The sequence below is a fragment of the Sinohyriopsis cumingii genome, chromosome 15 (genome assembly GCF_028554795.1).
Source record: "Sinohyriopsis cumingii isolate HCF-2022 chromosome 15, ASM2855479v2, whole genome shotgun sequence".
NCBI lineage: Eukaryota > Metazoa > Mollusca > Bivalvia > Unionida > Unionidae > Sinohyriopsis > Sinohyriopsis cumingii.
The window spans coordinates 95,911,168-95,923,349 of NC_142975.1; the positions used below are offsets into that span (position 1 = coordinate 95,911,168).

The following is a 12,182-nucleotide window of genomic DNA, read 5'->3' on the forward strand; positions in this document are numbered from 1 at the left end:
TTCAAACGAAACACGTGCCTAACGGAACATGACTTTGTGTCGAATGTCAAAACGAAGTATTCCTGAAATGCTTTTAGAAATATGAAATTATATATTGACAATTAGCTTTATAACTTGAACGATAACCAAATGATTGATTTCAGACCACGAAAATCGAAAATAATTACATGTTTCTACTTGTTTGTGTATCGACTTGTATATGTGTTTGTTTATTGATCGATCTACTTGTTTGTGAAAGAATAAAAAAGATGGTTGAAATTTATGTTTTACTTGAAGAAAACAAGTATAAAAATCATGCATTGACAGGCACAGCAGAATGTGATGTATTATTATATTCTTGCGCACAAAATGAGACACGCCTTTGTAATTATACGGGAAGAACAATGTTAATGGCGGATATAGACGTACACACGTTTTGTGACGTCACGTGAAAACAATGGATAGCAATAACAATTTATCATAAATACCGAAAAATGTAAATAAATCACCACTAATAAATAAAAAGTAATTGCACAAAAAAGAGCGACTCTTTCCCAACACGGGTCCATTCGACATGTGGCCCATTCGACACACTGTAGAAAAGCACATGGATATGTACATGTGTGCATGTCATATATAAGGTCACTAAGCATGTTGCACTATACTGTTTAACATTTATGATCGAAGTGCCTCTTTCTAAAGAAAGCAGTTGCTTATATACCATACCTTGTTAAAATTTGTATTTTTCTTAGTTTATTCACGCTCTCGCTTTGCTGGATGAGCCTTCTCAATCACTAGCTGAAACACATACCACAAGTGCAATAGGTTTCATAATTACAAGCAAATTCAATTATGATAATTAGTTAATGTCAAGTATATTTCATTATCTTTAGACTTATATTAAGAATGAAGGACTGATAATTCCAACAGATTTTTTAACTTCGGCGGACTAATATTCACTGAATGACAAGCAGTGAAAGAAGTAAGGAAAGGAAGTACAATGTAAGCAGACAAATAAGTCATTACATTATATATATATATATATATATATATATATATATATATATATATATATATATATATCCGAATTGTCTTCGCTATGAAACGTTTGATACTTGTCAGTTTACAAGTATGCGTGTAATCAGTCATGGTTCGACTGGGAAAAGACCATTATGGCAGCCCCTTTTACAGGACATCGTGATGTTTGATAAATGGAGAGTACGTAAGGCCTAATTTATATGCAAAATGTAATGGTCGTTGCATCTTGCTTAGTCTCCATTTCACACAATAATTACAATGAAAGTTTTCAGTTTTATCTCAGTATTGTTATATATAGCGTGTCAAACGCACTATCCAATTCTATATTTTTGTTCTGATAAATGCCTTCTTCGCAAAACAAATTGAACCCGCACATTTAAAAAACTAATTTTTAAGTGAACAATTTTCCACTTATTACGTGATATATGTGCTATCTGGCTATGTTACACATACCCCATGTAACCTATTTGCATTATAAATAGCCCGTAACACCTTTCGACTGTTCGTAATCTATACTGAAATAAACGCTTTTTCAAAGAGTATTTTTCATTAGGTTGCAGAATATCTAATAGACGGGGACAAGTTTTCAGAATTCGTAGACGAGGCTCATCACATAATGGAACTTAAAGTTTCGTAATACTTCCTAGAATATCTATCTAAAATGTTTGCATTTCAACTTCATTGACACAGTGAGATTCACTTATTTTGGCATCTTGATTGTTATGTCTACATGTTCAGGTTACAGATAAATGAATTTTTAAACCTCAAAGAAACGTGGACAGGTCACTCTCCTCTCTACCCCAAAGTGATCAATCAAAAACAGTTCATGATTGTTTCTCAAGAAAGTACTCGATAGCTGGATAGTGTTGGAGTATCAGAAAACCCAAAGTCCGTGAAAGGAGCTGAATCTATGCGTCCCATTCGATCATTGCATACGTCAGTATCACATAGGCACATGCTGCTATATTTGTCAGAAATGGAGTTTCTTGAAGTTGATAGTTTCTTATGTATCAATTGAAGACCAGATGATACGAGCGTGTTTGAGATAAAATCAAATCAAGTTACAATTTGAAAAGTCGTTTTGAAAGGCAGTATCTTCATTAGAAGATAACAAGCCGAAACGCCCTGCAAAACTTGGAAAGATGTTCCAAGATTTAAGTTCAGATAAAGTTTATGTGAAAGGACTAAGGTCTAAACTGTTCGGCGAATCTTTGATTGCAACGGCAGTCACCCTGCAAAAAGTCTTATGTCACTTGTTTAGGCTCGAATAAACAGCAACGCAAAAAAGAGTGAAAACAATAAGCTTTGAAAAAAAATACAATAATTTATTTCCCTGGAAAAATTCTGTAAAAATGAAAAAATCTGAACTTACTGTTTTATAGAATCAAATCCAAAAAAAAATCTAAGAATAATCCAAGAATAAAATTTTAGTAGTCCTAATAACAAAACGTTCTTCTGATTTCACGTTCGAATCCCGACGAAGAACCCAAGATGGAAGACGATGACGTATGCTGCAATATGTAGTGCTGAAGTCTACAGTTTCTTATAGAAACAAGAATTATCACTCCGGTTTCTGATAGCTGAATAAAATTTTATTTAAAAAAAAAGAAAAAAATGTCCTTGTTCCACAATATTACATGAGCACAAGTATTTTCCAGAAAAATAACAGAATTAATCATTTTGAATCCAAGTAATTTGAAATGACTATAAACCAAGTCATCTGAAATAACTCCAAACAGCACAACATAAAACTAACAGTCTAACAGCCCGACGTCTATTGAGATTAATTCTCCAAAACATGCGTTATGTGGTCTTTCTAAAACGTAAACAAGGGGTCACGTGATCATCTTCTGGAAGTTTATAGAAGCAAGAACTTGTTACAGATCACGTTTACCCAGTGTGACCCTGACGAAAACCAATCATATTACTCTAAGAAATACAAAATATAAAAAATTGTTTACATCTTAATGACAAAGTCCCATCATGACCATGGAAACAACCTATCATTTTAAAATAAAATAGAACTTGTTTACGAAAGTTGCTACAAATTCTGAAACAAGGTCAGGATTTAGATCAACACCTGGTGTTTATAAACTAACAGTCAAGGTCAAAATATTTTCTGAAAAAAAGTATCATCTAGTGAATAAATTTACATTACAATATCATGTAATGAAAATTATTTTAAAAAATTTAAACTGACAAACAATTAAATTGAAATAAATATATATTAAATCAGATATAATTAAATCAAATATACATGACAAAAGAAACGCATATATGCTTTAATACGGCAAGGCTATGAGATACGATCTCAAAATCCAAATCACGATCTCAAAGAGCTGCATGGGCGATGGTATTTCATTATTGCGATCTTGACATAAACTAATCAAAAAATCAATTCCGACGATCTCCTGTGTGCCGGCTTCCGAAAGGGTAGAGCCTTACAACTGATACATCCCGCAAGATTGTTGAGAATTTATGTGACGAACGTCATGAAGCAGGTACCTGGAATAGATGCTCCAGCCAAGTTATGTGTGGACTTTGACACAGCATTAGTGTACCTTCAGATGAAGGAAATCTGTGGCGATACCACAATTACAAAAATACATTTCGCCCACTAGTATTATATTTTCAAAAATAATTATATTACCGAAATGATGTTTAAACGTCAGCACAAGATAACGACTGTTATAATCAAATTGAAATAATTAGTAAAGTTTGTATTGTGTCACTAACCAACAGAAAATTAAAGGAACACATTTGCCACAGTTTGATTACTGAGCTTTCTCATGCGACCATTTTGTTTCAACCACATACATTAAAAATAACATGGCATTTAAAGTGTTGGTATAAAGGAAATTAATATACCACTACTATTGGTATATCAAAATTGTGACCCGCCCGTGGCGCAATAATACACATATATAAACAGTCTCGCAACCTTGTGTTATTGATTCTAGATCAATGATGAATTTCCACACAAAAGTCATTAGTGACGTATGAAAATAACGATAAAAAGTGTTAATAATCCCCGTTTTCTAAATGAATTTAATATGATACACATTTTATTCGCATTCCTTTCTGCTTTCTCGTTGTATTAATTTTCATTAAAAGGAAAGTCGGTAAGCTTCGTTTCCTTTTAATGAAAAATGTATACATCTCGTGGCATATCATTGATACAGCGTACATACTATACTATTGAAGAAAGCAGTAACAGAAAAGTGCAAAAAGGAATACATATACTCTGATGTGGCATGCAGCAGTTCGATCATTGGTGAACGTTAAATAAAAAGAAAGTGAGTTTTGCTATTTATCAAGTTCAGCATAAACTTCTATCGTACAATGTTAGGCTATACCGTATACATGTCATTCATGAATAATTTTACTAAAGACATCCATTAAGCATCAAAACAAGGGCTCTTAGAACATCATGCACTGTAATAGCTAATTATAAAACAGTTGAAAACCAGTCTGGTATCGAATCTTTAATTATAGTGCGGAACAAGTCTGATCAATAAATAGTTTTAATTGATAATGGTCAGACCGATCATTCCTGTGGAATTTTAATAATCGGATATAGTCGAGTATGGAAACAGCAGAGGCGCAATGCAAATGTATTTTTCGTAAGATTGAGAGACTCGACCTTTTTTCACATTGACGCATTTCTGCCACGTACATGTTTGTACAACCATGAGTCTGTTATCTGTATATGTACGAATTTTCCATTTAATCAACAAATGTTTTAACTTTATTGCTTTGAAACTACGATGCTGCTAACATATTCATTGACAGTTTTGAACGACGGTTTGGCTTTAGATATGGAAGCAATGATAAACTGCAATAAAACACAGAATCTCCCCATGACAATGATCATAAGAATGGAAAATAGTAGAAAACGTTTCTATTTATTTTAAACGAAAATTATCATGCTTTAAAATTTTGTACATACAAAATCTTTGCAACAGAATTGAATGTGTAATCATATTCTGTAGTTAAGTGGAGTCTATACATACTGTGGTAAGTACAGTAAGTTACAGATTAAATGTTTTATTTGAAGCCAAATCGAAACTGCTTAACACACACTTTGCAAATATGTTCCTTTGTCACAAAATGTTTAGAAACATGGCTATTCAGTTTTGATTTATTCTCACAAATATGGTCACATTTTTCTTATTGAAATGTAAGATCTTTATTTTATATTTTCTTGTGATGTTCTAGGTCTCTTCGGCTAGTAAAAGCTTCCACACATGTAAGAATAAAGATAGACCAAAAGTCATACTCCATGCAAGCATATATGGTTTTCCCTTGTCCGTCTTCGTGCTGTTTCATTGGACTGGCGAGCATTGTATTCCTTATTCGCAAAATCTACATAAACCCATATTTATATATGTAACAAATTATTTAATGTGACAAATGATCTAAATATGTTAACCTGAAAAAACATTATCATTCAAATCGAGTTTGTGTAAATTATGTACATCATCATCATCATCATCAGTCCCGTAGTCTGGAAGACTGTTGGGGCACCGCACAAGACCTAACAACCAGCTTCCTCCATTCCTATCGATTTTCCGTCTTTCTCAGTGAGTCGCTCAGTGTCAAGCCTGTCCACTCTCGAATGTTATCTTCCCACATCTTTCTTTGCCTGTCTCTCTTTCTTCTTCCTTGTACAGTGCCTTGTAGGATTGTCTTGGCAAGTCCTGATGATCGTGAGATATGCCCATACCACTGCAGTTTCCTTTTTTTCACTATGATCAGGCGGTCATCGTGGGGCCCAGTGACTTGTCTTATCCTTTGCTGTAGTTCTTCATTGGTGATATGGTCTTTATATGTGACGCCGAGAATCTTTCGGAAACATCTCATCTCTGTAGCCTGAATCCTTTTCTCCAAGTCCACTGTTATGGTCCGTGATTCGCAGGCATAGAGAAATATGGAGATCACCAGTGAGTGCATCAGTCTGACTTTTGAGCTGAGTGAGATGTTCTTGTCCTTCCAGATGGGCTTGAGTTTTGTCAGCGCTGCTGTTGTCTGTGCAATCCTGGAGAGTATTTCAGGCTACGATCCTTCATCTGTTACAGGTGCCCCCAAATACTTGAAGCTGTGGACTGTTTCTAGCTTTGTACCTTTGACCCTGATGTCAGTGCTGATGCCCTTGATGTTGTTGGTCATCATTTTGGTCTTCTCTGCACTAATTTACATGCCATAGTTTTTGTCAAGGTTCTCTACTAAGCTAGCTAATTCTTGCTCATTTCCTGCTAGTCCATCGATATCATCAGCAAAAAGTAAGTTGATGATTGTTCTGCCTCCGATGCTGACTGTCCCGGTATGCTTATCAAGCGCGTCTGCCATGATTGTCTCCAGAAGGATGTTGAATAGTGTGGGAGAGAGCAGACAGCCTTGTCTGACTCCGACTGTCTATCTCAACCAGTCCCCTATGCTGCCGTTGAAGTATACTGCAATGGTGGCCTTGTCATAGAGGTGCTCTATTACTGTGATGAGGTTGGCATTGATGTTGTACAGTCTCATGGTCGCCCACGATGCTGCATGCCCTACCCTGTCAAATGCCTTCTTGAAATCCACGAAGAAGTGGTACAGACCTTGCTGGTGTTGAAGGTACTTCTCACACAATATCCTGAGGTTGAAGATCTGCTCTGTTGTGCTACGCCCCGCTCTGAACCCCGCCTGCTCCTCGGCAATGATCTTTTCAGCCTGTGGTTTTAGTAGTATCCTTAACGTGGCTTTGCTTGGATAGCTTATAAGACTGACTGTAAGGTGGTTTTGACACTCTTGCAAGCTGCCTTTCCTGGGGAGGGGGAGGGTCAGTGACTGGGTCCATGGCGATGGCCATACTCCTGTTTGCCTGATATTCTTGCAGATGCTTGTGAGGGCGCTAATCATTGCGTGTTCCCCAGCTTGGATTAGTTCTGCTGGGATGTTGTCCATTCCTGCTGACTTACACTTTTTCAGTGATTTCACTGTGGCTTATACTTCGTGTATGATATGGAGGTTGTCATTGTTAGTTACTGAAGGGACGTTCAGTACCTCTGGATCTACTGTGACTCGGTGGTTGTAAAGTAAAGTCCTTTTCAAGTTTCCCTCAATGTCTTTAGACATTTGTTCTATCCAGTTCTCGTTTGCTTTGTTCAAGCTTTTCTTGACTTCCGGGTTGACTGCCTTGTACTGCTTTGTACCTTTTGTATCGTTCATTTTCTTCTTCAGTTCCCTCATCTTGTCACGCAGGTTCAGAACCTCAGCTGTGACCCAGGGTTTCTTGACTGGGCAATGTCTACCGAGGATATCGCTGTATGTTTCAGTCGTTGCTGTATTGATTGTGATGATCAACGTGTCCATGTCGGTATTGTCAGCATCTAGGATAGCGAGCGGTGCAAATTTCCCACCAATCATTGCATGGAAGGTTTTTGCTACTTCGGGATCCTTCAATTTCAGTAGATCAACTTTTATTCTTGTGTGGCTCTCTTTCTTGAAATTCTTTAGATGTAGCCTGAAGGTCATCATCACCAGATCATGGTATCTTCCTGTGTCCGCTCCGGGAAAGATTCTAGTTTTGGCGATGTTTATACTTGACTGTAGGCGCCTCTTCACCATGATGTAGTCGATCTGACTGTGATGGTCTCGGCTTGGGCTGTGCTTTGTCCATCTTCGGGATACTTTGTGCGGCCGAAGGTGTTTGCCAGCATAAGGTCATTGAACTAGCGAATTACAGGACCTCAGTCCTCTCTCATTTGTCTGTGCATTTTAGTAGCGTCCACATTTTCTTTTCCAGTTCATGCAAGCGTCCTCGCCTATCTTGGCATTCCAATCACCTTGCACAACCAGAATGTCTTTTTTCGGTGTTTTATCCACAATTTTTTGTAGCTGGTCATAGAAGTCTTCCACATCCGCGTCATCATAGTCTGATGTTGGGGCGTATTATGATAATGTTGAATGGATTTGCCCTGAGGCGGATGGTGATGAGCAGGCTAGATACTGGCCAACATCCCATGACAGTACTCACACTGCCCTTGTGTACAAGGAGCCCAACTCCCTGCTCATGTTTGTCTTCTCTGCCATTGAAGTATAGTTTTTGTCCTTCCAAGGTAGTTGTTTCTCCAACGTTCTTCCATCCTATCTCACAGACTCGTACGATGTTCCAGCTGTATCATGTCATATGTAAGCTCCTCAAGCTTTCCTGTTGCTCTGTGTTCTCACATTCTAGGTGCCAATGGTGATGTTGTTCCTGACACGAATCTTGTTGTTCTGAGCACCAGTCATATACTGTCCAACTCCGCCCTGGTTCACGATGGAAGGCGCAGCTCATGTTGAACCGGGCGACGCCCGAGTCGGTATGGGATGGGTAATAATTGTAATTTTTCATGTGGTGTGTCTAGGGTAGCTGTCGCCTAGCGGAGCCCAGCCCTCTCCAGGCCTGACCACAGCCGATTTCCTCCAACTTGTTTGTCACCCTTTCCGCTTGGCCGTTGACTTCGTCTCGGAAGTTCTTCTGCCCAGTGTACGTACTTAGTGCAAATACAACAATATATGAAAATAATTCCAACTGTCATTTATCTCAGCCAAAGACCATGATACGAATATCGGAATTATATTACTTTATAGGTTTGTGGGGAGGGGGAATCTGATTGTAAGAGAAATGTAGAGCTATCATAATCAAACATTGCACACAAAGTGGCATTTGCGAGACCACCGTCTATCCTAAACATTGTCTGGATGCGATATCAAGAACCGGACATATATCAGTTGAGTAAGTGTGAGCAATACGCTTACGTTTGAAGTTACATACCCCTTTTATACATTTCTAAGGCCCGATCTTTGGGCTATGTTGATTACAATTGACACTATACTGAATATCTGCAGAATAATCAGACACTCTTTGCCAAGAATATTAATACGCGCATATTCAATGTAATTCGCTAGGTACATTAGGACAGTTCTATGCAAAATATGTGGGAAATAAAAAAACCAAAAGCAACAACGTATTCTGAAGTATACGACGTGACTACTGAAATTATGAGGTGACTGTCCCGGTTATAACTAAGTACACCAACCGTGATGATTGTATAATGAGGGATGTTGTACAGTTGATGACTGAGTATCGGTCATTACAAACTGCGTGTTGGATAGTAAACGTGAGATACTAATCATTACGCACGCAATGTATATTGTATAACGTGAGGTTCTGGATAGTAGATGACTGGGTGTTGGTTGCTAAACAGGTGTATTGATGATATAGTATGGACATTAGTCATTACACGCGGCATGTTGGATAGTACGTGGTTGGTATTGGTCACTGAATGCGGCATGTTGATGTGTATAATGTCCGGTGTTGGATAATAGATGACTAAGTATTGGTCACTATCCACGGTGAGTTGGATAGTAAGTGAGGGTTATTGGATGGTATAGTGCGGGGTATTAGATAGTAGATGGCTATGATCACTAGACACGGATTGTTTAATTGTATAGTGTGGATTGTTGGAGAGAAGTTGCCTGAAATGCGATGGAAGCCGGGAATGCCAAATTCGGATAAAGATGAAGTACGTTACTTTATCGAAATGAATAAAAAAAATATATTAATATTAAAGAAAGTGTTTAGATAGCTTCGTTTCGTTCAAACTTCTTAGCATCCTTTTAACCGGTATTCCTGGCTACCATCGCATTCCAGGCAACTGAAATGTAGGTCATCGGAACTTAAGAACATGTCATTTTGCTTGTGCGATAATTTAAATTTATTAGAAAAAAGACACCAGAGTAAGTAATAATTGACTGAAACATTAAGACTTTAATTTGTAGAAAAGCGCCGATATGGGCTGCCAAGTGTATGGGATATTCCCAAAAATTTGTCTTATCGTTCCGATGTTAATCGATATCGGAACACGCTACACAGCGCCGTTATTTGGGCAGTAAGATCTCTACCCCAAAAAATAAATATCAGGGTCGATGTCTTACATTGTAGGACTACTGTTATGTATGAAAATACCATTTAAATAGCTTGCCAGTAGCTTCTCGTGGATCGGTGGTTGTTTCCGTGGTTTTCCCGGGTTCTTCCTCCACCATTAATACTGGCCGCCATGTATAGCCTAGCGTGTACTGAAAAATGGCGTTAAACCCTACAACAACAACAACAACAACCATTTAAATGTGAGAAATATTAATTATGTACTATTTGTCAGTCAAAATAATTTAATATAATAATATAATTTCATCAATAGAATAAAGTATAACAATATAGATATTAATTTCAAGTTTAAAAAGATATTTCAAATATTAACATTTTAATTCAGTAAAAATCAATTTTACTGTATTCAATCTTTGATTTTGTATATTTAAAGTACTCGTCTTTTGTTGATCATGTATATCGTGTAAGACCTGTAAGAGAAAGAAAAATAAGAGAAAACATCGTGCTCATTTAATACGATTTGGATTATTAACAAGTGTTTCAAAATTATTGACTTAAGTAACCCAACCCAACCCCCCAACACCCGGAAAAAGAATAAAGTAATCCCCATTTTTGATGTAACGGAAAATTATTCGTATGTGACATTAGTTTGCACGTGCGGACTGGTTTACAATACACTGTTATTGCAACCATAGCATCCTCTATCTTTATGGTAAAATCATCAAATAAACCGCGATGTAACCAAGAGAACTATATTGAGAACTTCTTTTGTTTGCATTGAACAATTCGGAAACGGCAAGTTATAATTGGAATACCTTGTGCCTTCACGGTTATAACATACGCGGTGCACGCCGCTGGTGACGAGTAATCAAACACTGAAAATAAAACAACAAATTGATACAACTGTATCTCAGGTTATTTCATGACCTGCCGGAAATAGCCGAATGATGCCAAGATAGAGTATTCACTTTGTTTAAACAAACATTTGAGAACCAGTCAGATGATTTACCCGTTAATGGCCGCTACCTCTATTGATTGTCCTGTATCGAAAAAAGAAATTGATGTAGAGATGGAGACCAAAATGTGCAGTGTTGAAGGAAAAACTATTTTCCATATACCGGAGGAAATATTAGAATATATTCTACTTAAGCTATCTCCATATAAAGATCTTAAGTCAGCAATGTTGGTCTGTAAAGCATGGAGTCGGCTTGGAAAAGGTTCGAGTCTTCGAGTATAAATTGCAAAACTGGTGCTGATTTCTCTATCCGTGCATGTAGATGAAATGTAAATGTATATACTGGCAGAGAACCACTTCTCGCTTCGTACCAGTTAGTTTAGGGCCAGTCTCACAAACGGAGCAGACATTTCACTTATTCATACCGTAAACGGGGGAAAACCGATGATTTTATTTAAAATTTTAACACACAAAAGAAACTTTTTACTTTGCAAACTTTCACAAGTTACAATGTCTAAAAATGCAGTATAATGGGATGTACGACTTTCTGGCAGGTTTTTAATCGTTTCACCTTTGACGTTTTTCAAAAACAACGTATACAGGCACATGGGTTTATATCGTTGCTTACAATTCGTGTGTTATACACGTACTCGTACAGTAAATACAAGGGAGGACATTGCTCTTCTTTCTCGCGCGGCCTGTTTAAGAATAATTACTGATATTTCAAGCTTCATTTTGGTACAGTTGTTTAGTTCTGGCATTTGACTTTTCTATGCCTGACCAGAGTTTGGCTTACAATGTAAGACATATCACATGTTTTTGTTTTAGTGCTATGTCTTGCTATCCAAATAATGGCCTTGTATAGCCTGTTCCAGTGTCAGTTGACATCAGAATGAGTAGTCAAAGTTTAAGGAATATCTCACACACTCGGTAGCCTATATGGACATTCTTCCACTAATTTATGTGTAATTGCAGTCTTTATCCTGGTGGAATGAAAATATGACACTAGCAAATAGATGCATTTTCATATTCCGTTGACATACATTTGAATTTGTTGCAATGCGACAGTAGGCGAGGTATGCCAAAGTATGTTTAAGTAGGTTCATGTGGTGGACATGTTTCTTGAACAGAACAAAACATTGCTTACAGTTACAATAGGCATAATATATTTTTATTCGTTTCATTAAAGAATAATATTTCAACTTAACCCGATTTTGGCATTATTGTTTTTCATGGCTTTCCAGCCAACGAAACTTGTAATAAATTCCATTTATTTTCTGAGAATTTGAATTTATTAGA

At 37.1% G+C, this 12,182-nt stretch overlaps 2 protein-coding genes across 2 annotated transcripts in view; one reads left to right on the forward strand and one right to left on the reverse strand.

Annotated features, from left to right (window-relative positions):
• Positions 1-732: 732 nt before the first annotated feature.
• LOC149782356 (uncharacterized) lies at positions 733-6,960 on the reverse strand. The gene is made up of 2 exons (XM_089935117.1): positions 6,571-6,960; positions 733-777 (listed from the first exon to the last, which is right to left on the reverse strand). Exons 1-2 carry the CDS (start codon positions 6,958-6,960, stop codon positions 733-735), a joined length of 435 nt encoding a protein of 144 aa, XP_089791243.1.
• Positions 6,961-10,912: 3,952 nt separating this feature from the next.
• Positions 10,913-12,182, forward strand: part of LOC149782357 (F-box only protein 42-like) — a 37,669-nt gene continuing 36,399 nt past the window's right edge. The window contains exon 1 of the mRNA XM_089933735.1: positions 10,913-11,145. Within this exon, the coding sequence (XP_089789861.1) occupies positions 10,929-11,145 (217 nt within the window). The 5' untranslated portion in view covers positions 10,913-10,928. The remainder of the gene's footprint in view (positions 11,146-12,182) is intronic.